This window comes from Salvelinus namaycush, chromosome 23, assembly GCF_016432855.1.
Source record: "Salvelinus namaycush isolate Seneca chromosome 23, SaNama_1.0, whole genome shotgun sequence".
NCBI classification, from domain to species: Eukaryota; Metazoa; Chordata; class Actinopteri; order Salmoniformes; family Salmonidae; genus Salvelinus; species Salvelinus namaycush.
The window spans coordinates 35,721,481-35,749,361 of record NC_052329.1 but is presented as its reverse complement, the minus strand read 5'-3'; the positions used below and the strand labels follow the sequence as shown (position 1 = coordinate 35,749,361).

The following is a 27,881-nucleotide window of genomic DNA, read 5'->3' as shown; positions in this document are numbered from 1 at the left end:
GAAAAAACATGGTGCCTACACACGGCCTAGCTTGACACTTCAAAATACTTTTTCTAGTTTCCTTTCAGGAGATGGGGGTTTAAATGAGAAATCTGTCTAAATGAGAAATATAAAGTGCATATTTACATCAAGACAAGAGATCAAGCTCAGAGGGAGCGAAAAGGGGAAACAGATGGTTAGAATGACACTAGGGCCAGATCTGGCCTACCTGATGTTAGTTATTCACACAAAACACATGGACACTCAAGACCTGAAGTCATGATCGAAGAGTGATATGCAAACGTATGCAGAGGTGAGTACATTCGTGGACAATATCTCGGTATCTATGGTAAAAAGCATTAAATGTGATCCGGAATTAAATAATGCAGTTTTAGTAAAAGAAGCACATCCAGCAAAAAAAACGAATTGTTTCATGTTTGATCAAAAGTTTGTTCCTATCTCTCTAAGAATGTTTAGATGCCTAGACAATGTTCTCACAAAATACTCATCCAGTCATACAATCTAATTACACTGTGGCCTTGCTCTAATGGACTATGTCCCTGCATGTTTTCAGTGAAAACAACACACGTTTGAAAATGTGTCAAGGAAAATTAAATTGCTTTACCATTGTTGGCATGCAAAGATTTGTCTTCAAAATGAACAAAACACACCGCCTATTTTTTTTTGTACAATTTTTGTTTCTTCCATTTTTTTTGTCCACGCTTCACTTTGATATCATGCAATATAGACGTGCAAAAAAGATAACATCTATCTCCACAAAATACATTTTCAGAACTATAAAAGGCTGTATTAAGAATGTTAATATCATGTGTATCATTAACCATGCTAATCTATCTATACGTTGATTCTTCTGGCCCCGGAGTCTAAGTACTGTAGAATTCAAGGAAATTTGGATTACTGGCTAACAAGATGGCTCCCTTCCTTCACAATCCCTTATTTTATGTCACATAGTAGTAAAGAGGGCATTAAAAGGTTTAACTAAAAAGCTTATTTTTTATTTTTATTGATTTTACTCACACAAAAAAAGTCTCTTGTACCATTCCCTTCTATTTACAATTATAAATATGGTTCATTTGGCACTTTTCACATTTTTTTCCTTATAAAAGTATGTTTCCTTTCATGTAATGTTTTTTAAAATCACGCGCATTTTCAGTTTCAGTCTTTAAAGATCTATTTTGGCACAGGTTTATTTGTTGAGTTTGTTTTTACAGTAATTATTATCTTATCAGCATGTATAGCATTTAGTACACCTCTGGGAACTACAACATCCTGCTAAACGACCAATCAGATATGTTTTAACTTTATTTTTAGTACATCACTTATTAAATAGCAGCAATTTCACAAATTAAAAAAAGTTGTAATTAGGTAAATCTATTTAACATCTAGGTAAATCCAAAGCTTTGACAACAGACAGAATAAAAAGACAATACAAGGACAACATGCTACTACGTATATTGCTTCCAGTACTCATCACATTTTATCTACATCCCCTAAATTACAAACCAAACAAAAATGGACGCCCTAAAACCCCATCATCATGGGGTCATTTTGTTGAATTCGATAAAAAGATAACAAAGTCGTCCTTTGACAAACTTTGTTGGCACCTTCTCGTGATCTCCAACTACAGGTATTTGATATTGTTGTATTTGATCTCGTTCACATTGATTTGTCACAGTTTTAGTATCGCTTATATCCAGTAATCTCTGTCATTTCTTCATGACTTCAACAAGCAGTATTTCCCTTATTCTACTCGCAATCTATGTGAATGTGTTTATGAATGTACTGTATGTATCTGCCCATGCATTCCAAATGTAGCAAAGTGCTTTCACTCCTGTCGTTAACATACAACATAAAATATGGTTTCAAACCACTGGCCATTGGATTGACAGAATTAAATCAGTTGGTATCTTTCTCTCTTAGTTGCCTGGTTACAGGTTATCTTTCTTACTTCCTCTGCCACCTACTAATTTGTTCTCACTGCTGCTGGCAAAATGGTCACTAACTAGTCTCTCATGCTCAGCTCTACAACCAAGGGGACGCTGTCCTCTCTACCCTCAAAGCATCAGGAGACTCAGACAGTCATTGTTTTGGAGTGGTTGTGGTCTGGAAGGTCAAGCAGACATGCATCGTAACACCAGACATTATCACCCATGGAGAGATGTGAGAGGGGGGCTCTGGGTTGATGTGTAAGAATGGGGTGCACGGCGGTACAAGGGTTGGGGGGTGAGGAGAGTGGATGGTATTAGATGGGAATAGAGAAGCCTCCTTACCAACCTGTCGAGATACGCGCTCACTGTCGCTCCAATAGACAACAGAGATAACATCCCAATGTTGAATCATAGTGAGAGAGCCCACCATTGGATAGATTTCCTTTACATTACAGTGTCTAAATGTCCAATTGGGGAGATAGGTTCCCTTACCAGACTAAGTTAGATTGTTTAGGGTCGAGCAAAATGTGCCCCCCTCCTCCTTTGGCATTTTAGAAGTCATCACATTTTAGGTTAGCCAGCCATTTTCAGTTGGCTAACAGAATATATCAATTTCAACTGTTTGTGAAAACAGCAAATAGAAAAAGGGAAGTTGGACGATTAGAGCAACCCTGTCAAAATCGGGATAAAACTCCACATACCTCCAACTATTGTTGTCTTTGAATAGCAAAAGCTGAACATGCGCACTTGCCACTCCTCCCCAATCCCGTCCTCCAATTAGAGACTGTTTCTACAACCACATTACTTTCATTGCCAAACTGAGTCAAAGCACATCCAACGCCTCAATCCAGGATCCTGGTTTCAACGTAGTGTTCAGAAACATGAATACTCTTTCCTTGTCTTGCATATCTAACTGAGAACTGATACTGTATTGCGAATAGAGTTCTGTTCGTGAGATATGATTAGTCGCCTGGTATTTCATATGCGTACATTTCCCTGACATAATAACGCATACGCCTGTGACAAAGCTCCCTACAGAACACAACCCTGACCTCATGGGCAGAGAAAACGATCCCCACACTTCACAGTGCATTAAGATCAACTTCAGTGTACTCCGATTGAAGGGAAAAAAAACAAACAAGATAAAACAAACAAAATCATAGCAGCTTATAGGTTAGTGGGCAGTATCCATTGCATGGAACGTGTAGTGGGAGGTCCCTGCAGTTGGCCAAAAGCAGAATAACCCACAACCATTAGACTTAGCTGTAGTTAACGCCCAACAGACCGTAGCACGTTACATCCCCCCCGTTCATCGTGGACAGAAGAACACTGCTTGATAAGAGCAAGTATTAGGGAAAACATCATCTAAATATGCACTGCGTTCAATAGCTCTGCTCGCAACAAGACAAGGCCTGGCAAACTGCATGGACCCTAGTGAGATCAACATTCTCATCTTCAGTGTTTGTATTTTTCAGTAGTATGTACGTATCCTGGCGGGGTCACCACCTCTAGGTTCTAAGTGCCCCTGTTCCTGGTCTCTCGCCTGGCCTGTCTAGACAGAGTGTTGTTAGAGTGCCACAGGCAGAAGAGCAGCGCTCGCTGGATATCTCAGTGGAGACGCCTATGGCCCTACAGTCCCAACAACACTTTGGCTTTTCACAATGTTGAGGGACACAGGCTAAACTGCAGGGAGGAGAGACATCTGAGCTCAGACAACGTTGAAACAACTTTGGGTTGATGTTATTAGAGCGCTTCGTCCCAGCCAGAATGTGAACGGTGCTCTTGGGCCTGTTGTGCAAGTGGCATTTTCATTTTGCAGCTATGTATGTATATACTGTAGAGACTAGTCTGCTTGATTTCACTGTAATCTGCCATGGAGATATGTTATAATCCCTTTTTAGCACTGAAATGGCAGCACAAGATGTGTGTGTGTGTGTGTGTGTGTTTTAAATTGAATATTTGCTGTCCTGCTCTTTACTGGATATCAAAGGTGACCCTTACTCTTCATCATCACTGCAGTGGTGCTTATGCTCCATTTCTTACTGGACTTAAATAAGACATACTGTATATTACACTATGTGACATGTTATTAAATCCACTTAAATTAAACAAATCAAATCAAAAATAGTCTTTACATTCATGTCAACCTGAATTTACAGATTTAAAAAACAATGAAAATACCAAAACGTTATGGGCGAAATCATATTAATAAATAATGACGATGATATCGATAATAATCATAATAATAATCATAATATCAGACTGCAAACCTTGTTGAGAAAAATGCCCCAACCTCTATATGTACTCTTGCGCTACGCTAGAATTCTGACCCAATGAGATGCACCATGCGTCTCTGCCTTCGTCCTACATACGAAACACGAGCATCCCGGATATAAATATGGAGCGTGGCATAGCATGCATCTGGCTAAATCAGAACCTAAGGCGCGAGGCTATAGGGATACGAGGATAATCCATGTGTGGAAGCCTTGGGCACATCTCTCCCATCCCCTCCTTTGCTCAAACCAGAGTGGGGGTGGCTGGGAGAGGGGCGAGGGATCGGGGCATGGAGGGGGATGTCATCAACTACAGGGATTTTCCTTAGATCTCTAACCAAGCACTGGTTTGCAGTCTTATCAGACCCTTGTAGGGGGAGGGCGAAAAGTGGGGGGCAGGGTAAGGGGCAAATTGAAATTGAAGGCAAATCTGAAGAAAAACATCAGTGAGCTACACAGGAATGGGGGTGGGGGTGGGGCTGATTCCATGGGGGTCGGCCCCCAGTACCCCCACCGCCCCCCTTTTCCAAACTGCAGCGCGGCAGCATGCCAGTTTAAAATCGCATTCACCACTGTCCGGAGAATACACAAACAAACAAAAAACAAAAGAACTAGAAAACAAAACAAACAAAAAATCCCGAAACATCAAGACTTAAGTAATAAAACCGTATTTACATTTTACACCTTATTTTCCTTTGTTTTCCGCGTTACACTTTCTCCTCTCTCCCCGAGCGAATTTTTGCGTCTCATAATTTTTTGAATACTGAAACACCAAAAAACGGGTGGACGATTCCTTCCAGCATTCTTGCTCTCCTCTCCCTTTCTCTCTCACTTTGCATTCCTCCCCAAGCCCCCACTCGTTTTCTTCCTTTCCATTCTCATTTTCTAGCCCACCTTCTGTGGGTTGGTGGCGCGCACACCCTGCTCATACGTGATCCGTTGGCTGATCAGATACTGAGCTGCCTGCGTTGACGCCGGAGAGCCGGTTATCGTAACTTTACGGTTCCGGGTGCCGGGAATGAACTCTCCCTTTTTGGAGATCTGGATCCGGGCTCCAGTCAGCTCCTGGTACTCCACTAGTGTTTTCCCTCCTTTCCCCAAGATGGCTCCTACCAGGTTTTCGGGAACAGCGATCTCCACCACGTCCTTGGCCCCCTCCTGCATCTGCTTCTCAGTGGCCATCAGGGATTGTGCCATCAGCGGGGATGAGGCACTCAGGTAGCCGTTGGTGGCCCCCGTGGCCGCGGCCAGCGAGCCCAGGGTGAAACCTCCCAGGGAGGCGGCCTGGTGGCTTGCGCTGGTGGAGGCATCGCTGGCGTAGGACGCCAGGAGGTTAGCAGCGGCAGCCGCGGCGGGGTTAGCGCTAGCCGCTACGGCGGCCAGGACTCCTGAGGCTGCGGCGGGGTTGAGCCCCAGGCCCAGGGAGTTGGTGTTGTAGCCGTAGCTGGCTAACGTGTTGAGGGCAGAGGTGATGGTCAAGAGGTCGTTGCCTGAGAAGCTGGGACCCATGGTGGTGGGGAAGCCGCCCATACTCTGCATGGTGGCCTGACCCAGGAGGCTGGAGGCTGTGGCAGCGGCAGCAGCAGCAGCAGCGGGGTTCACCTCGGCTGAGTTGGCGTAGGGGGAGCCGGTGGGGTTGGAGTTGGCCACAGGGCCAGAGATGTTGGAGTAGCTGATGTTGAGGCAGCTGCTGCTCTGGGGGTCCTCTTGGATCTTCTGAACGATGATCTCCACGGCTTTACGGTTCTGCTCGGGCTCTCCGCTAATGGTGACCACGCGCTCCTGCAGGTTGATGCCCTCTGGTTTTTGGGAGAGCTGCACCCAGGCGCCCGACTGCTCCATGACGGCCTTGACTGTGGCTCCACCTTTACCAATGATCAGACCTGCTGTGCTGTTTGGTACTATCAGCTTGGCCTGGGGAGAAGAGCAGAGAGAGAGGACATAGAGATGGTTACCGCACTGATTTCACACTGCTTTAACATTGTATCTCCACATGACAGAAGTGTGATATCAATTGAATAGAGGAAGGGACTGGGCGAGGGAATGGAAGAAAAGAGATAACCAAGATAAGAACTTGAAATAACCCGGAACAATGGAGAAGGACGTAAGATAACCAACAAAGAGTGAAAATAGGGAATATATGTTAGAAATACCTGACAGACAGAGAAATAGAGAGTGAATCGAGCTTGAAATAGAGGGGGCTAGCAAAAGGGAATAAAAACACAGAAAGGGGGATACACTCAAAATATTTTTTTTATGGCGTAGCATAGGGGGAAAATAAGAGTGAGTTGTTTTTACTCCTTCGACCAAACATTATAACATTGACAGAGAGAGTCGTTTCTGGAAAGAAAGGGAGAGAGGAAGAGTGTATTTTTTCTCTTTGTTTCCGAACTGTGAATCTGTGGTTATAAAGAGGCTCCTGGTGAAAAGCATCTACTCCCAGGGGTCAGTGTTACCTTGGAAACACAGCTCCAGCATTCAAGGGGTACTGAAAGGGAGTCGAAGCGATGCGTAGCAACTAGACCCCCCCCCCAAATTCACACAAGCGTGCACGCACACATACACACTAAACAATTCTCCATACAACTATGTGTATACTATGTAATGTATTAACAGTATTCATTCTCACATAAACACCCATATTGAAACCTATTCACGCATTCACTGTCCTTTGTCGTACAACTTTAGAGAAAAGCTGCCAGATATATATCTTAATAAGGACAGTACTTGATATGTACTTGATAAGGACCACAAATGATTTATTATGATCGTTAAATGTACTGTAGTGGTATTTTGAACAAGGGTAGTTTTGCACCAAAGCAAGTCATACAATGTTCTGAATAAACCTCCTAGGTAAGGATGATACATGAGAGGAGTTTCTGTTCTAAAGTCTTACAGGTTACCTACAATATGTCCATATCATACAACGTGGAAACAGTTACAAAACTATTCTTTCAATATATTTTACAAAAATGGCAAAAGAAAAGCAAGTGAGTGTTGGTTGGAGGACAAGCCAAAGAAAGGAAGGAACAAAGAGAGAGAGGGAGAGAGAGAGACATTGTGTGTGTGTGTGTGTGTGTGTGTGTGTGTGTGTGTGTGTGTGTGTGTGTGTGTGTGTGTGTGTGTGTGTGTGTGTGTGTGTGTGTGTGTGTGTGTGTGTGTGTGTGTGTGTGTGTGTGTGTACAGGGGAAGTATGGGGCTAGTAATTGGCATGGACTCCATGTTTCTCCTTTTGTGTGGCTGGATTTGATCTTTACACATTCTCGATGTTTGCTGCAGTCCTAAAACCATCAACATTTCTTTACAGAGGCGCTGCTGTAACCTTGATTCTGTAGCCTTGCTGGCTGTGGTACACTGCAGTGAATTTACATAGAAATTGGAAATTAACAGAAGGCAGGGACAGAGGGAGATCAAGACTTGACTTCAAACTATTAAACATAAAATATGATTTTGTGTTTGTAGTAAAATATTTTATTCACATATTTATTTGTGACAGTGATGAAGAATAACCATGCATTGGAATTGAGGGATTATTTTGTTAATTTTTTTAAATTAAAAAACACATTGATCGGTCCCCATATGGATAAGTGCCATCTAAATTGGTCTTGGCTCATCCAGTTTCTCACAACCAATTTTTCCCAACATTCCCCCTAATTTTCACACAAATTTGTGTGATTCAGTGTTGAGGCAAAAATATTTCCCTCCTTTTCGTTCAAGCACACATTAGAGACGTGGATCAAAACAACTGAGTGAGGGAGAGAACAAGGAAAGATTCTCCTAAGAATCCTTTTCATCTTCAACATTGCACATATACATGCACGCAGACACACACACGCAGACACACACACGCAGACACACACACACGCAGACACACACACGCAGACACACACACGCAGACACACACACGCAGACACACACACGCAGACACACACACACGCAGACACACACACGCAGACACACACACGCAGACACACACACGCAGACACACACACACGCAGACACACACACACGCAGACACACACACGCACACACACACACACACGCAGACACACACACACACACACACACACACACACACACACACACACACACACACACACACACACACACACACACACACACACACACAGAGAGGCGCTGTTGTTGGATTGGATGTGTAATGATTCAGATGGGACTTGCCTCCTAAAGATTAGAAGAAGCAGTGGAATAAATAGCTCAATGGTGCGATACATAAAACCCATTACTGCTAATGATGAGTCTCAAGGACCACATTCAACTCTTCAATATTGAAAAGATACTCAAACTTGTATTTGTCTTTCTCTCATAAGTCCTTTACCCCACATGCGCTGTTTCTAAAGCATTCTTTTTTTTCTTGGTCGCCGTCGAGGTTTCCTTCGCCATGTCATGGGCGGCCATTTTAATCTAAAATAATCATCCTCATCCCCGAGAGTTATAGCTGACTTTTATTTTTTTCATATTTTTTTAAAATAAAAGGCAAGAACATTTGGCCTGTGCGTCGGAGCAAGCTGCTGATTAAAATGTAGGCTCTTTAGCGTGGGGTAAGAATAGAGCAACGTCGACAGATACGCTGAGCTAATTCTGCTGAATGTGTGTCTAATGCTCAGGCAGACTGACAATGAAGCCTCCTTCCTTTTCCTTCAAAGACAGAGAGCTAGACAGAGAGGAAGAGAGAGAGAGAGAGGGGGGGGAGAGGGGGGAGTTGTGAAGGAGGAGATGGAGAGGATAGCGGGAGAGGTGAGAGAGAAAGCGAAGATGAGAGAGACCTGCTGCCGTTTCATCAGCCGTGGCTAGTCATTCATTATGTACTGTGTGTGTGTGTGTGTGTGTGGAAGGGGGGGGGGGGGGGGGGGGGGGGGGCTGGGGCTGCACTGATGGGGAGCAGGGATAATAGGGATGGGGTGTGCTGAGGCATGGAAATATGTCAGAGCCAGCTTTCGGAGATAACAAACATGAAAACAAAACAAACATACCCCAGAAGTTAACAAGGCCAACAGCAATCAAAGAGATAAAACAGCGTCATTTGCTAGGCTGCCGCCGTCCCCGATATAGAAACCGCTTCTTTTTCGGTTCCAGGTTTCCATCACGCCCATAGCTTGACAGAATGTATTGCTGTAGCAGTACTACACACCCACTGTTCATCACCCCTTCTCCTGGTTTCTCGCACCATTCTCAGGGATACTGAGAGGCTCAGCCCTTCTCTACCCTCCCCAGCCCCCATTTACGTACATGTGGGGACATGGAGCAACTGTTGCCCTCTATTCCCTCTGTCCATCCCATGGACGTGGTATGATCCGTGAGCAGGGGGCTGTTTGTACTTTGAAGTCTTAAGCACTAGACTTTAGGTTAATCGCCTGTCTCCTGATCCCCGGGCTTAGCCGCTCCTCTCTGCCTCGTCTGCCTTTCAGTGTGTGGCTCTCTCTCCGAGGTTGAAAAAAAAAACCTGGTTAAAAATAACACAGAAGCATCACACTGTAGCCGACCAGCCGCTCCGCTCCAAAGGTTGACAAGAAGGGTCCCGAGTGATGACCCTTCATCCGCCCGCCGCGCACGCACAATCCAAATCAAATGATGAAATGAAAAAAGAATGCGTGCCTAGAACGAGCGCTGTGGCACTCTGGGCCGCTAGCCTGATGTAACAATTGTCATTTTTCTTGAAATATATATATATTTTGTGGCCGTAAGGATTAACCCTGGTGGTCATCTCAACCTCTCCCTTTCTCAGTAACGTTGATCTGCTCATTCTCCCTCCATTTCACTCCCTATCACACTAAGAAAGCTGCATTTAGACATGCTAGTGATATGAAGGGAGTTTGTGACTTTTCTTTCTTTCTGATGCTATAGCCAAACACAATAGGGTGGAACTGATATCTAAACAGACAGATACAGTATTTGAGGGGAGGACTTAAAGTGGAACTCACAGTGTTTCAACTACTTTGCAGACATGAAACAGACAAACATAATATTAGTCAAAAAATATCAAATTCACAGTTTATGCTTCAAACCAACTTTATAAGAGGTTGAGAGAATAGATGGATGCAGTTCAATGCATTATTAATATCATTCACCAATACATTTCTTGGTAAGCCAAAAAATATTGCTATCAGGTTGTAAATCACAGCTGGCCTGATACATTGTTTGCTGCCTTCACCCATTCGGGATTCACTCTTTCAGTTTCAATGAATCAATATTTTGAACAAATACAGATGACTGTAACTAAGTCTGGGAATGTCAATACAATCAAACTAGCAAGGGCAATGATCACAAGTCAGCCATAACGTAGCTAATAGGCTAGCGCACATGTGTCAAGGCCCGATACACAAGCGAGTAGGAAACACAAGCGAGTATAAATCAGTCAACAGTTGAGTCATCAACTAATTACAGCTTGATGCACTCGCATCGGTGAATTCAACTTCAATTGCGCTGCTTTCGCGTGTCTTGTTTACAGCGCGCCGCAGAGGGAAAGTGTGTAGACACATGCCACAGTCCTAGCTAGGCTAATAAAAATGTTGCAGTCAGGCTTCGGTTTTTAAAGCTTGACAATGAATAACCAAAAGAACATGCAAAGGGGAACAATGTAAGCCAATAACTGCAACATTTGAGCAGTAGCCTAGGCTGGCTACTCAACTACATTGCATTTTGAGTGTAACATACAGCCATTCAGCAATCAACCACAATGGTGATCCATGCAGTGCAACGCTTTTTTAAAACCATGTTACAGTACATGTTTAAATGTTACAACAACCTACAGCTATGTTTTGTTGTTTGGAGTTATTAAACACTTTTTGATTAGGGTCGCAGCTGATTATGCACATCTGCAGCAAGCATAGCAGCAAAGGCTGGACAAATATTATGTATCTCTTTTGTTTAAAAATGTTAAAATGCTATGCACAGCATCCTATGTAGATAGAGTAAGTGGACATTATAAAGGGCCATATCTTCTCAAGTAAAACAATGGCCGGCGAATTTGTTGTGTTTTTTTCAATATGGCCCGTGCTTTGATTGAGTTTGACTTCCTTGGGCTAGCGTATCTATTTATTTTTGCTAGCTATTTCAGTAAGATAAAAACATGGAGACTAGCGTTAACTAGCTAGCTAACCGCTGGGAGGAGTGTAGTGAGTGACCAACTTTTCCCCCTCATATAGTTCCGGTGGCTACAACTAAAGATTCAGATGTCATTTGGTTAGCTAGAAAAGAAATGTTAATGCTGAACTTAGTTGTCAATCAAATGTATTTGGCATCAATCAAATGGGCAGGCAGGCAGGAAAGTTCCCATTCAGTTGTCAAAACTTGGGTTGGGACATGCATTGGCAACCAAGCTGCAGGAGGAGCAGGCCAGTATTCCCCATCCTTTATCAGTGCAATTTTAATGACCAACTAGCAGAAAAAGTTTCAGAGGGTTTATCTAATGTTCCCTCATTACATGTTTAGCTCATCTCGCTCTGGTTAGCATTAGTTATTGATATTGTTGTTGTTGATGTGCATAAGCAACTGAGGGAGAGATAGCTGTATCTTTTCATCGTTGTTTGATCAATAGGACTGTGAAGTTCGCAAATGTAAGAGGACTCCCTTGGTATTTGCAGAAATCCATTCAAGTCTATTTTGTGGCTTTTGGTGAATGTGTTCTAATGATCTAAAGTCACACTGTGGCTACTGCCTGGGAACACACAGTTCAGTTCAAAGTGAATGATGGCAGGCCCGTGTGGCAAATGGCTTATTTTCATTATAGGCCTACTGTAGCTCAAATTGGCTATGGCGCACTGGTCTGCATAGACTCTGGTCCTGAACAAGACAAATGTTTTTTTTAGGGTTTAGTTTTACTGCAGTGTCTATTAATTGTCCAAAAGCACGGTCGCTCTCCCACTCTATATTGCTATAGAATTTTCACAAATGCCTTACTATATGTCATTCCCAAACATTCTATGAATTTATGAATCTGTGAAAATGACCATATTTAAGTGCTCGCTTGTCAGAAAATGTAAAAAAAAAAGGTGTCATATTCTCCCTGGGGGTATATAGTAACTGCCCCTGAACAAGGCAGTTAACCCACTGTTCCCCGGTAGGCCGTCATTGTAAATAAGAATTTGTTCTTAACTGACTTGCCTAGTTATATAAAGATTTAAAAAAAATATGAACAGATTTTAATAAGATTTCATGTTGCTAAAATGCTGTCACTTCCACTTTAACTGTATTAAGAAAGCAGTGCATTCGATATGGATTGTGATCTAAAATAGGATCTTAAATGATTTGGGTCAGTATATTCACATATACTATAATGTATAGTACATGAACATATGCACGTGTGTTGCAAACACACACACACAAGCACACACACGCACATACACACATACACACCAACTTTGCTCAGAGTCGTGGCTGGCTCTGATCCCAAACCTGGGTCCTAGATCATGCATTAAGTGACCTCATGAGGCCTGCCATCTAACAAGTGCTGATGAGGCCCAAAATAGCCTGTCCTTGTGGGGTTGAGGTGGGGCCACGTCCGTCCGAGGAGCCTCAGTGTGCTGCTGAGCCGGGCCGCCGGGCCGCTCTGCCAGGACGTGTTCACTCACAGACCCTAACACACTGTGACAACATGGAGCGGTGAAGAGAGAGAGAGAGAGAGGACTGAGAGGAAGACCTTCTCCTTCCCACTCCAACGGAAACAGGGCTGATGCTGTGTTCAGGCTTTTAGGCTTGGAAGTACCATTCAGCCTTAAGTAATACAACACCACTGTCCACTTAGCCCCCTCAAGGCTTTCATTAACAGAAGAATCCTGAGCTGCGAACTTTAAGTCACTAGGGAATGGCAGTGTGTTTTGAGATGGGCTTCCCAGCCTATGTCAAACACTAGCTAACCAGAGGAGGCGATGGATGGCATGCTCAGAAATGTTGGCGACCACAATCTTATCGGATTGTTTTTACAGACTTCCCTTGTCACAGTGGATTACAATAACTCAGAACATTGGTGTGCCGCTGGGTAGGAATTTTTCTCACGCATATTTAATAAAAGGGGACTAGTAATGAATTGTTCTAGTATCCATGGCAACTGCTGACCTCCATCCTCCGTCTTGGTCCCATTCCCGGTCCAAGCCTTGCAGACAGATATAGTAGATTACATTGCGGCTACACATCTATTTGTCATTACATTTTTTTATATTTTTTTAACAAAACATACACATTTAAACAGCGTACAGACGCACGCAAACATCAATTACATCACACCTGCCCAGACCCACCTGCTCACACCCCTATCCCCAGTGCCCGCATCACTCTCCGCCACATGGCCTCAAACTGCACCATTTTGTTTCTCTCCATTGCCCACGCACTTTCAACATTTAGTGAATAAATAAAACATTTGAACTTTCCATTCTGTTAACGATGGAGGATTGGTTCCCAAATACAAATATGTATTTTCCCTCCCAAATACACACACGCATGGAAGCACGCTCACACACACATCCATACACACAGTGGCACATTTGTCCTTCCTTCCTAAGAGATTTAACCCAACATTAGCGGGTGCATATCCTTGTCAGACAACAAATATCTTGTTGTGCCTCTCTCTACCGGCTTCCCTACGAATGGGATCGATACTTGCCGGAGGAAGTGACCTTTTCCTGAGCCAGCTGATGAATCTGAAGGTTAAAAATGGCATAACATATTTTCTGCTGGCCATCGGTACTCCTGAGACAAGAGAGAGGGGGCGGTTGGGGGGGGGGGGGGGGGGGGGGGGGGGTTGGTGGAGAGGTTACATTGCTCTGTTTTATTTTTTCATACGTTACAGCGATTTCCCTGATGTCGTTTTTAATTTAGGAGATGAACGGCCCACGCTGCTTGCGCTAGGCACGGCTGTATAGATTAGCCGGCGCTGTGTGCTGTTCCAATGAGTACAGTTATTAGATTCAGGATGCTGGTTAATGAAATAGACTGGGCTTGGTGATGTTGCAGAGGGAAGGGTGGGCTGAAACGACGCAGCCACCTTAAAGCAATCACTTATGTCTTTCCAATGGAGAAGAACCTCTGCGTTACTACAGGGTTAGGGATCATTTTAAGAGTTGAGGTTTACGGTTCTTTTAAGAGATTAGAACAAAGACCGATAGTTTACCACGTAGGATCTTCATGGTCGCTTACATGTTGATTTTCTGAACCATTAAGAATATAAACAATATTGTTTCTGTGACCGACCAGAATAAGATCCACATTTCAATTTGAAACGAAATCACTGAAGCACAATTCCTTGTAATTGACCACAAAGCCTCAGTTATATCAGATGATCATCACAGAAACCAGAGAATATTTTACATTATTCAGGAGTTGCTAGGGTCATGCTGTGAGGGAGGGCTCATGTTGTATGGGAAGCGATTGTTTATACTGTGCAGAGTCACTCAACTATGAAACTATTTCTGTATCACAACAAATAGCCCTCTACAGGCAATTACACATGGTGTGCTAGTCACAACTAGCACACCATGTCCGATGGTCCGATGGTGGAGCATGACACATTTTGGGAGAAATTCCAATTCCATATCCCACATTTCCACTTTTCCACTCACTCACATCTAACTCAAAGTTAACCTGACTCCTGATTTCCTTTGCATTAATGGGCTACTTCCTGTGTGGACAGGGCAATAACAGGAAGTAGAAAGCAGGTGTTCCAGCATGGGGTGAAAGGTCACAGGAAACTGCGGTTGGCCAGAGGAAATCACTGGAGGGAGGATTCTGAAAACATTTGAGACCAAAGGCAGCAGGGCACAGCGCAAAGTTGACACAACTCACTGTCATCGTGTTATTTTAGACATCACAGTCTCGCCATAGTGGGCTGTTGTTGCCTTGAAATGCCAGATCAGATCAAAGTTAGCTAGCACAACAACGCTATTTAGCATTTCAGCTAAATTAGTCATCTATTAGCCTCGGTATCAGTTTGAATATTGAACGTCGCTCCATGTTAAGTGAGAGTCAGTGTCAGTGGGTGTGAATGGTTTTTTGTGCCTGCCTGTTTGTCTGTCCTGAGTAATTTGATTGAGTTAGGCGTTTAGCATTTATTATTTTTGTAAGCTGCCTGTGCTCCTGCCTGTCCTGTCTCCATTTGGCTAGTGGAGATTAGCGGCTGTAGCTCACAGAGAGCCAGGCTGGCAGCTGTTGCTTAACATGACTTTACATCTTATCTTACATCTCTCACTCACTCTGCTCCCTAGGGCGACCAACAACGAGACACATGCCATGACAGCCGTGCTCGTGACAACAACCACGTTCAAACAATAACCACACACACAACCAAAATATGCCCTCAAAGCGCATGCGTTGTGCCTTTCGGTTGAGTATGGACGTCCATTCATCAAATGAAACCAGACTATTGGCGTTTGGAGAAGAGCTTGCATTACTAATAGTCCAGCAATCAACAGGCTACACTGTCTGTCTGTGTGTAACTCAAACACAGAATCCTTCCATACAGCACTCTCAAACTCATTATTATTAATAGTAAAAGAGAGGCACGGGAATTATTTCTGCCTAAAATAACTGCCCTTTATATCTGATGCCATAGGAGCTGTTCTTTCTCCAGCCCTGCCATCAATCCATCGTTGGATTGATCCAAGTTCACTCCAAGTTCACTCAAAAGCTTAACGGAACGATTCACCCATTTTGAATGTTATTTCGTTTTAGTGTATCTCTGAGTGATGTGCTATCAATTCCCGGGATCATTTCATGTTTTCATGTGCATCTGAGCTAACGGCCGTTCAAGCAGGCACAAATACAGCTGGTGTGACGAGTTTTGCATCGAGATGCAACAAAAACGTATAACATTCAAAATGAGTGAATCTTTCCTTTAAATACTGGTTTGTGTATCCGAGTGCATTAGTTTCGATATATACTGTATGTGTGTGTGTTCCTGGGAAACAGTGTGTGTGTGCATGCGTGCTTGTATAATGTGTGTGTACGTGTATATTATGCATAAATTCCTGACTATATCAGAACTGCAAAGTGTCCACTCTGCAGTAACTTTTTCCCAGTGGACTATTCTTTGCCCAGCAGAGAGGTGTGTTTAACTCGTCTGATAACTCCTACAATTACACAAGTTAATAATCAGGCTGGCCGCGCGGCAGGAGAAGGAGCAGGAGCCGCCATCGGCAGGCCCTTGTGTTGTGTTCCACGAATTTAGGTTATGGCCTCCCATCACTGAGTCAGCTCAGTAAGCACAGAAGGGACAACGCCATGAGGGATTAGCATGGCTGAAAACACAGCACAGATACCAGAAAAGAACTCAAGTTCTGAATTATTAATACCCAACATGTGCTCTTTGTCCTAAAGGGTAATTGAATTAATGGGACGATAAATAGATGAGCAGGGTCAATGTTGCAGATGAAAACAATGCAGGTCCTCCCCGAAAGATCAATGGAGTGCAATCATCAAGTGGCCAGAAGTGATAATCACTTAAAGAGATTGGGAGGGGGAATCAATGGCTTGGCTAACTGAGCCTGGTCTGTGTTGGTATGAACTGGTGGACTCTGAAAGGCCAAACAACAGAGTTCTATATGAAAAACTACAGTGACAATTCTTCTTGTAATTTTCATTCGATGGTTCCGCTATAGTTGATTTTCAAGGAAGTGGAAGGTGGAGAGGGTGATGGAAAGAGCAAATCATCTGGATAGAACGCCGCAGCATAAATGAGCTGAAAGTCTCAGCCCTGATGTGGATTTTGGAGGATGGCTTTTGCCACGTCTAACACCTCATCTATGTGTTTTAGCTGGACGACACTTATGAGCCACACTTCCTCTGCGGTGCTGGGAGAGCTTCCTTCCAGACCCTGGCCTGTGTGATAGCTGGTGACAGGTTGAGGGTAGTGAGGCTAGCGACCCGTGGTTAATGTCACATGTGTGGCTTTAAGGGGGCCTATCTGGAAGAGCAAGAAACCCCACACCCCAGCCTCCGTGTCCTGTCTGAGTGGATTATATCACAGCCGGAGGATGTCTCTTTCTGTCTGTTAACATGGAAGCCTGGAACACTCCCTCCCTGCATCGAGCAGACACAAAATCAGAGCTTGGCCACAAACTCACACGGGAATGATCCTTTAGATTGGGCCTTCTTCGAAAGACAAATAATAATGACTTCCACCCCTTGTTGTGAGATGGTAGCTTCCAACACACAGACAATGGAGTGAGGCTATATAGAAACTAATGACTGGGATTAGAATCATCCATTTTGGTCTGACTAGCTCAGGGGTCAACATTTTGGCTCAGCTACCGCACTGACCCTCCTCCATAAGGGTTCAGTCCAGGATTGTCAGTTTGCTCAGTCATATTCATACCTACCGACCCAACACACACCTACAACCACACATGCACGTGCACACAGACACTTTCATTGCCTCAGTTGGGATAAAATAGGTACAAAAAAACATGGAAAAATCCCTTTTACATTCACTATATACTCTCAGGTTGAACTCTTATTAAGTCCAGGAGAGAATGTAGTCTCGGTCTCAACACTAGAGGGTCTTGAGAGAAAAGAAGCAGGGGTTGGGATCATGGTAATGGGCTTCACCTGTTTGATGCGGTCAGGGTTGACGGTGGTCTGTGGCTGCATTATGCTGACCGGTTCTGATTTCTGGCTGCTCTGCGGCATCTCCCGCACCTTCTCAGCGATGAAGTTATGGACTCCATTCAGAGCCTCCACTGTCCCCTGGATCAGACACACCCGCTCTGTCGTGCCTTGAGAACAGACGGAAGCACATACAGAACATGACTTACTAACTTAAAGATTTTGGCTCCTATAAAGGAGCATTGGTTGTTGACAAATACATATAGAACATATGCAATATTAATTACTGGTAATGTACTCTCATTACCAATCAAGCATCTTGAGAAAATGTCATTTTATGAATATGTGTAGGCCTAATCAAATTTCAAAAGTTTCACTTCTGGTCTTTCCCAAGATGGCGGCCAACATAGGAATTGTGTAATAGTATTTGCACGTCATAAAATACAACCCTGTAATTTCTAAATACAGTCTCGTATAATGGGTTCCACATAGCAGACGCTCCCTACAGTATTTATGCAATGACCCAATATTGTTTTTTTCTATTTCAGTTTCCTGACTTCACATCTCCCATCTGTGAAAGTAATAGCAGTAACGCCTGGTCAAATTTCATTAGTAAAGTCATACAGGGTCAGAAGGATGAATACAGCCTGGTCACAGATCTGTTTTGTACTGTTTTGCCAACTCCTATTGTCATTGTCATACCAAAAGTATCATATAGGAGTTGTGTATACATCACAAACAGATCTGGGACCAGGCTAGGATGAAAATACTCAATTGACTAGAACCATGCCTAAATGAAGTCCATGACTATTATACTATGGTGTGTCAGGTCATTTGAAATGTACACAGTGATGATATACCTAATGAAGCCTGTTAGGCAGCATGAATACTACTGAGTAATTAACATCACCCAAGGTCAAAGTGCGCTTACAGTAATACAGCAGATTAAGGATCTATGTCATGCTATATGCACTAGTACTATATATACAGTATATATATATATATATATATATATATACAGTGGCTTGTGAAAGTATTCACCCCCTTGGCATTTTTCCTATTTTGTTGCCTTACAACCTGGAATTAAAATTGATTTTTTGGGGGGGGTTTGTATCATTTGATTTGCACAACATTCCTACCACTTAGAAGATGCAAAATATTTTTTCTTGTGAAACAAACAAGAAATAAAAACTGAAAACTTGAGCGTGCATAACTATTCATCCCCCTCAAAGTCAATACTTTGTAGAGCCACCTTTTGCAGCAATTACAGCTGCAAGTCTCTTGGGGTATGTCTCTATAAGCTTGGCACATCTCGCCACTGGGATTTTTGCAAGGGGGATGAATAATTTTGCAAGGCACTGTACTAGCAACCCATCTGCTACATTCATTATCAACCATTTGGTTTCACTATTGCATGTCTACAACCATGATTAGCAGTGAGACAAATGTTTAAAACGTCCACATGGCCACATCTGTTCAGTGTTACACTGTACTGCGATCCCATGACAGGATGAAGTTGTGAACGCAGCTGAAACAACAGCCACACGGCTATGGAGTGTCTTGTTGTTCAGAGAATGGGCTACAGTACATAATGACTGGTGTTGGACAGGGAGTCTACTGAAAGACTTCATATTGCAACTAATTCAATAGTAACACGAGTCATTGACTGGTCTGACATTGGAGTGTCCCTCAGGAGGGGAATTGGACAATAAAAGGGTTCATTTACAATGTCGACCTCTGGGTTACCAGTACTATACAGTATGCACTTCATTTTTAGGTCCAGATTCTATCAGCCTTGCTTGCTACAGACCTTGGTTAATTATATTCCTCTACTGCCTTTATCAGCTGCATTGGCGCCATGCATCCAAGACCAACACAACTTCTCTCTGTGTAAATATATCGTCACCGTTCTCTCAGAATATGTGTGTTTTGACCATGAAAGGAAAGCAACCCGCCTAAAAGCACTCATAACGTGTCAGAAACTAGGCCAGTCCCAAACCAAGCTCTCTCCCTCTCCCTCCCTTCCTCCCTCTTTTTCTCCCCCTCTCCCTCTCCCTGTTTCCCTCCCTCTCTCTTCTGTTAGGGCCGGACTGACATTTGTCCTTATCGCCTCCGACCAGTCGCAGCGTCCTGCTTCCTCCTTTCCCTCCATTGTTTTCTTGGGCCAATGGGGTTGGGTTTGGCCCTACGCAGTACCAGTTGCGGCGAGCTATTAATACAGAGAAATTGAGGAATCTCAGACTGTGGGTTGGGGTAAAGAGCCTCTGTGAGTTTCTGACAGCTGGTATCCCAGGGTAATCTGGGCCCGACCAATCAGCCAGTGGATTATTAGGGCAGAGATGGCCATTGTCTTGGCATGTTGATGTGGGTAAGAGGAGGGGGAGGGGAGGGCAGACTGGTTATACCGCAGCAAAGGCCATCCTTTCAAATTGTACCCTTTTTTGCCACTGTTTTCCTGTATTTTCAATTGTATAGGAAATTTCTATAGATAGGCAGAGAGTCTAAGGTTTGATATTCAGCAGCACAGTTGAACCCTACTAGTTAAATGAAGGCCTAGGAAAGTGATGACTATTGTAACGTAGCTAAAGGGGAAAAGTGTGTGCGTGTGTGTGTGTGTGCGTGTGTGTGTGTGTGTGTGTGTGTGTGTGTGTGTGTGTGTGTGTGTGTGTGTGTGTGTGTGTGTGCGTGGGTGGGTGGGAGGGAGGGGGTAATCCTGCAGGAGAAGTGTCACTGTTTGACAAAGCTTTTCCCTGCTATGTTGACATCTCCCACAGTGCTCACAGAGCATGCTCAGTTGGCAGTCCCATCCCTACTACTCGTGTTGGTCTGACTAACCTCTACCTGGTTACTGCTATAGTTACAGTTACTATGGCAGGGAAACCCCTTGTTTCCTCCCAATCAAAAGCACACAAGACTGCTTAAAAGTATTTAGTACTTTCTTATTTACAATTTCTACGGGTGAAGGATTTCCTGCTGCTATAATCTAACACCTGAAATGAATGAAAATATGAATACAACTGAACTGTTGATGGGCATTATAGGGAACAGGTCAAATATTTTCTTCAAATGTAGTCAGATGAACCACGTTTTGGAGCCTTTGGCCTGACACAAGTCATTGAGAAGCACTTCATGTAGTAGATAGATGGCCTGGCTGGGAGAATTCAGCTCAGCAACAACTGCCATGCTGAGAGCGATGGGCCATTTCAAGAGCAGTTGTTTTTATGGAATCATTAATTGTGTGACTCATTCATTCCCCGCACGAACGGGCAGAGAGGGGAGCAGAGGGGAGCTGCTGAGAGATGATGTGTGCCCTGGCCTCCCCTGCCCATGAGAGCATGACAAACCTCACATGCAGCAGCAGCAGCAGAGGGGGCAACCCCCCGCCTAAATGTCCTCTTACACAGTTCTTAAATACACACTTCTGGCTAATTCTGGTGGACGTACAATGACAGAGCCCATCTCTGGATCACCAGGAAGTACTTGAAGATGTATTTAATTCTACCGCTTTCACTGAAATCATCCCAGTTTAATCCCTTATTCCAATTCTGAGACATCTTGAAAACAATCCAGTATTCTATCATGGCTGGATTCACACTGGGATAACCCGAGAGAGGAAAAGCCTGATAAATACCAATCTTAAACTTTGAGATATGGTGGGTAGGTTTAATGTAAGCTCATTAAAGGGAGCTCCATAGGCCCTGGCTAATCCCACCAAACTGTGTACCTTTGATCTAATAGAAGGATTATCGGCCTATTATAGGTGAGACTTTCATCCATTTTGTTTCAATGGGTTAAATATCATCAAATAGAGGAAATGTGATGAGGCAGAATCACTCAGCCATGTCACATACGCTGTGTTTATTCTAGGCTGCCTGTGTAAAAAAATATCAGAATTCCCCTGCTTGTGTAAAAAAAGATCATAATTCTCCTGCCTGTGTAAAAAAATATCATAATTCTCCTGCCTGTGTAAAAAAATATCATAATTCCCCTGCCTGTGTAAATAAATATCATAATTCTCCTGCCTGTGTAAAAAAATATCATAATTCTCCTGCCTGTGTAAAAAAATATCATAATTCCCCTGCCTGTATAAAAAAATATCATAATTCCCCTGCCTGTGTAAAACAATATCATAATTCCCCTGCCTGTGTAAAAAAATATCATAATTCCCCTGCCTGTGTAAAAAAATATCAGAATTCCCCTGCCTGTGTAAAACAACCCTGCCTGTGTAAAAAAATATCATAATTCCCCTGCCTGTGTAAAAAAATATCAGAATCCCCCAGCCTGTGTAAAACAACCCTGCCCGTGTAAAAAAATATCATATTTCCCCTGCCTGTGTAAAAAAATATCAGAATTCCCCTGCCTGTGTAAAAAAATATCAGAATTCCCCTGCCTGTGTAAATGCAGAACAAAAACAAATCCAGATGAAAAAAAAGCTCTGAGACACTCGAAGTGTGTTGTTCTCATGGGTAAACAGAATGCATACTCTCCAGTATCCTTATGGTCAAATTATGGTGTTAAACTATTTCTAGATTACAGGTTAACACTGAGTCACACCACAAAGGTTGAATAGATCAAAAACCCTCGTCTCCAAGGGAAGAACTCACTGTCATTTAGAAAGTGCTGACCACAAGCTGGTACCAGCCTAGCAGAGAGAGATTGATTTGATTCATTGATTGACAGGGCACTGAACCCATAGAAATGGCTTAATGACCCGGCCCAGCTCCAGGGACAAAGTAGGCAGAGCTATCTGTCTCAGCAGACAGGGGGACACTGTAGCAGAAGACTCTGCCTGCCTGCCTGTTCTGACTAGGTTTTGGAACATGAACTCTCACCCGTGGAAGGGGTTACAGATGTTTCCTGGCTTGATGACCATCAGAGAGAGAGAGAGAGAGCGAGGAAAAAAAGAGTGTGTGAGAAAGAGTCAACGAGGACGACTAAGAGACAGGGGAGAATATAAAAACAGGCTTCACCCTTCCTCTGTGACTCGTATTTTCCTGTCCACCCATCGCGGCTCACTTGATTGCACTTTTGAAACAGATGGGTCCCCTGAGTGTCAAGGGGGCTCATTGTCTAGCCCTACACACAAAGCAGGAGAGAGAGGTGCTGGGAGACAGGGGACTCCAGGGATGCAATGTGTTTATGTGTGTTTTGTTGGAGAGAAGGAGGAGGGTTGGTTCAGTCCAGACCCATGACTATTCCTCCTAGTCACCCAGGCAACCGGCAGGCCCCCCGAAAATATTACGGGGCAGCTGTTGCCTGTTGGGTGACGTAATGTGCTATTATTTAAAAAGGAGAGGTTGCATGTGAGGCGACTACACTGGATGTGGACGTTGCATGTGCTTATGCAATCATGAACAGTAAGGGAGGAGGCGGGGGTCAAGGAAACTTGGCAAATGGTTTCTGTCCAAAATCACTTCATGTCTTTTGAATATGTTCATGTCAGTCATGTTCCAGGGTGCCTGTGGATATGAGAGAGAGAGAGAGAGAGAGAGAGAGAGAGAGAGAGAGAGAGAGAGAGAGAGAGAGAGAGAGAGAGAGAGAGAGAGAGAGAGAGAGAGAGAGAGAGAGAGAGAGAGAGAGAGAGAGAGAGAGAGAGAGAGAGAGAGAGAGCTCTGCAGCCACTGAGTCTGAGGGCCAGGTTGGGCCGGAGTACAGCCAAGGAACGCATTTAGGTCATTTAGGAAACCATATTAAAACTGAGTGCTGGTGTGGACCACGGGCCTGCAGCTTTCTAGAGGAATAAGTACCTGTAACAGCAAATCAGCAAACATAATTCACAGCCTCCTTCTCCTCAGCTTTGCAATGATTGAGTGCACCAGAGGAAGAATAAGAAAATCTCAAAAGAATAACAAAAGGACTTGGAAGAAACAGTCAATTCCTTTAAGGTGATGTCACTCTTTTGAGTGAGTCCTGGGCCTTCTCCCCCCTGTCCACCCAGCCACCCCCACTTTTACTCAGATCGACTTCAGCCAGCAAGAATGGCGTTGTCATGGTTATGGGGCCCATGCCGCGCAAACAGCTGAAAAGATGCCATGTATGCTCTCTCCACTGGTCTGCGCTTCATCTTCTCTCACACTCTGTCCCTCACCCCCCTAAGGCCCTCTTTCACACCTCTCTGAGACCTTCCAGCTAGTAGACAGTACACAAGAGAGGGGGGGGGGGTGTTAGAAAGAGAGAGAAGGAAAGAGAGTTAAAAAGAGAGAGAGCGCGAGCGAGCGAGAAGATAGGGGAGGGAGAGAGCGATAGAGAGAGGGGGGGAGAGAGACAGAGAGAAAGAGAGACAGTGGTGGGAAAGGAGGGGTGTTACCCAGAGAAAAATACATTCTGCCAGGTTGCTGTAAGGACTCTTGGAAGTTGTAATTTCTATGGACAGTTGTCACAATTTCTTCTAATGAAATTTCAAACGGGTCTAACTGCATGTTAACATGGCCATAGAGCCAGAGTAGGGAGATGTGTCAAACCAGCCTTGTTTGGCTGTGAACCAGGCTGCGTTAGCGAGGAGCAACGTGTTTACTATGGAGATGATTTCAAGTGGCTGATACTACTAACATCCTAAAACATCTGACCCACAATACACAAAGGACAAGCACACGTCCAAAAGCATACTCACAGAGGCCTATATATACAGCTATAATCACCAAACATTCACTCTGCTTAATGCACACATACCAGGCACACAGACCAAGAAAAGAATCACACACAGACACACATATACCTAGAAAAGATGCTCTCTTCTAGCTAAACCGTGCACATTTGAAACACACACAGAAACACAGTTACATATACACATTTCAGCAGCTCATTTGTGGTCTCAGGGCTTGTGTGGTAACTGGACCTCGTGTGAATTCTTGGTCAGCCCAGATCAGTCTAACGGTGACTGATTGCCATCCGCATTGGGCTCAGATGGAGGGTGGAGATGAGAGGAGGGGAGGAGATGAGATCAGAGGGGGGGGGGGGGGGGGGGGGGGGCTGGAGCACTCTGAAACTCTGTCTCATCAACCCCTGGGCCGGGCCGTACTGCACAGACGGCCTAATTATGATACACCCACACCCACACTCCCCTTCACACACACACACACACACACACACACACACACACACACACACACACACACACACACACACACACACACACACACACACACACACACACACACACACACACACACTATGAATAATGAGGCAGCTACTCTTGGCTAGTGGGTGATGGAGAAGAGCGAGAGGGTAGGAGGGAGGCAGGGAGGGAGGGATGAAGGAATGAGGTTAGGGGGGAGAGAAGAGAGGCTCTTGGCTGCCCTCCCTCGCTGAACATCACCCCACTAGCCCTCCATCTCTGAACATCACCCCCCAGCCCTCTCTCTCTGAACATCACCCCCCCCAGCCCTCCATCTCTGAACATCACCTCCCCAGCTCCTCCCTCTCTGAACATCACCCCCCAGCCCCTCCCTCTCTGAACATCACCCCCCCAGCCCTCCCTCTCTGAACATCACCCCCCCAGCCCTCCATCTCTGAACATCACCTCCCCAGCCCCTCCCTCTCTGAACATCACCCCCCAGCCCCTCCCTCTCTGAACATCACCCCCCCAGCCCCTCCCTCTCTAAACATCACCCCCCCAGCCCTCCTTCTCCTCAACCTCTCACCACAGCTAGGTTTTTACATTTTTTATTTATTTAACCTTTATTTAACGAGGCAAGTCAGTTAAGAACAAATTCTTCTTTACAACGACGGCCTACACCGGCCAAACCCGGACGACGCTGGGCCAATTGTGCGCAGCCCTATGGGACTCCCAATCACGGCCGGTTGTGATACAGCCAGGATACAGAGGGGTCCCTCAGATCTCCTCCACCATAGATCACACTTGAGAGGTGTATGGGGGCCCTGCTGTACTGCCACATCAGCTAAACCACTGTGCTGATTACCGCTGAATCTTGACAACCACAACAGGAGGACAGATGACAAAGTGTTTGTCCTGCTTTTCTACTTGGATTCTATTATGTTGAATTGACTATTTGACTCCCACCCGAGCTATACCTCTAGCGCCCTGTGTGTGTGTGTGTGTGTGTGTGTGTGCGTGTGTGTGTGTGTGTGTGTGTGTGTGTGTGTGTGTGTGTGTGTGTGTGTGTGTGTGTGTGTGTGTGTGTGTGTGTGTGTGTGTGTGTGTGTGTGTGTGAGGAGGACAGGAATGGAGGTCTGAGTTTAGACTGGCAGCAGTGGCCCGGGGCTTTAAGGAGCATTAAGGCTGGCTGTGACCTTCTCTGCAGTGGGCCCGGGCTCCAGGGTCAACCAGACCATGGTGGCTCCTGTCAATGGAAAGAGACAGGGGCCTGGTGAAGCCTTCACTCTGGGGATGGGGTGGAGGCAGCTGAGGGCAGTCGATTAGGGGTCTAAGCCTCTAACCCTCCCACCCCAAATGCTCCCTGTCCTCCTCTTTTGAGCAACCCCATTAAGAACATCTCTCCTTGGCGGTGTTGGGTACCGCACACCTGTCCCCGCTCGCCCCGCGTCCATCAAAGTTGTCTAAACATCCCCCTGGTCTGGTCTGGAGGGTGGCCAGACTGTGTCAGCTGGCATCAACCACCCCACCCTACCCTTTGCCCCTCTGACCGTCTACTATCCGTGTGTCAGCTGCCTCCCTCCCTACCCACAGTGACTCACCCTCCGTTGCCACCATCCTTCCTCTATCCTCCACCCGGTCGTGTGGCTCCTCTGACGAGCTGCAGGGTTTATTGGGACGGTCACTCAGCTTTACCACCGTTTTCACGACTTTATAGACCGCTCTAATCCTTCCGCCGCTCCTCTCGTTGCCCCCCCACCCCCCCTGCCTCATCCCTCTAACGGTAACCCATCACTGCCACACACATGCACCAAAACACACACACAGAAACACACACACAGAAACACACACCCTGGCAAGCCTGTACTGCCCCTCCCCCACCTGCCAACAACATCCCTTCTCCAACTCTTCTTCTCCACCACCCCTTCTCCACCTCTTCTTCTCCACCACCCCTTCTCCACCTCTTCTTCTCCACCACCCCTTCTTCACCTCTTCTTCTCCACCACCCCTTCTCCACCTCTTCTTCTCCACCACCCCTTCTCCACCTCTTCTTCTCCACCACCCCTTCTTCACCTCTTCTTCTCCACCACCCCTTCTTCACCTCTTCTTCTCCACCACCCCTTCTCCACCTCTTCTTCTCCACCACCCCTTCTTCACCTCTTCTTCTCCACCACCCCTTCTTCACCTCTTCTTCTCCACCACCCCTTCTTCACCTCTTCTTCTCCACCACCCCTTCTTCACCTCTTCTTCTCCACCACCCCTTCTCCAACTCTTCTTCTCCACCTCTTCTTCTCCACCACCCCTTCTTCACCTCTTCTTCTCCACCACCCTTTCTCCACCTCTTCTTCTCCACCACCCCTTCTTCACCTCTTCTTCTCCACCACCCCTTCTCCACCTCTTCTTCTCCACCACCCCTTCTTCACCTCTTCTTCTCCACCTCTTCTTCTCCACCACACCTTCTCCAGCCATGATGATGGAGTCCAGTGGGAGCCACAGATTCGAAACAGAGCTCTTTTCATTGTTTCCATGGGCACGTGTTGTGAGTAGTGTTGTTCCTTCTAAACTCTTATTCATCTGCACCACAGCGTTTACTCAACAAATGACCTTTTCCATGGAGACAGGGGATGCTTGCCGTTTTACATCATATAAAATCTGTTCCCCATTTTATACAGCTGCAAACTGCAATGAGGCAATGGAGCCTGTAAACGGGCCTCAGCCAAATAACAGAGGCTCTGCAGTCTGCACTCAGCCCTACATGGGCTGCTATTTGAACTGCATTGTTGGTTAAGGGCTTGTAAGTACGCATTTCACGGTAAGGTTGTATATACCTGTTGTATTTGGCGCATGTGACAAATACGATTTGATTTGAATCGCGCAATCCCACGGAAAAACCACATGCTTGCCAATGTCGGCACATTCTTTATCACAAGTGTTGTTCTACACTGTGTAAACACTATGAAAGAAAAACTCACCTTTATGAATGTGCTCTCGCCCTCTCTCCTAAACAAACAGAATCTAACACTCACTGGAGTGTCAAGTAGACAGCTACGCGTCAGTCAATATGTTGTGAAATAG

The 27,881-nt window shown here is 45.0% G+C and overlaps 1 protein-coding gene across 1 annotated transcript in view; it reads right to left on the bottom strand.

Annotated features, from left to right (window-relative positions):
- Window positions 1-5,071: 5,071 nt before the first annotated feature.
- The window catches only part of LOC120018975 (RNA-binding protein Nova-1-like), a 46,977-nt gene continuing 24,167 nt past the window's right edge, over window positions 5,072-27,881 (bottom strand). The window contains exons 3-4 of the mRNA XM_038962183.1: window positions 17,756-17,922; window positions 5,072-6,115 (exon numbers count right to left, since the gene is read on the bottom strand). Of these exons, the coding sequence (XP_038818111.1) occupies window positions 5,087-6,115; window positions 17,756-17,922 (1,196 nt within the window). The 3' untranslated portion in view covers window positions 5,072-5,086. The remainder of the gene's footprint in view (window positions 6,116-17,755; window positions 17,923-27,881) is intronic.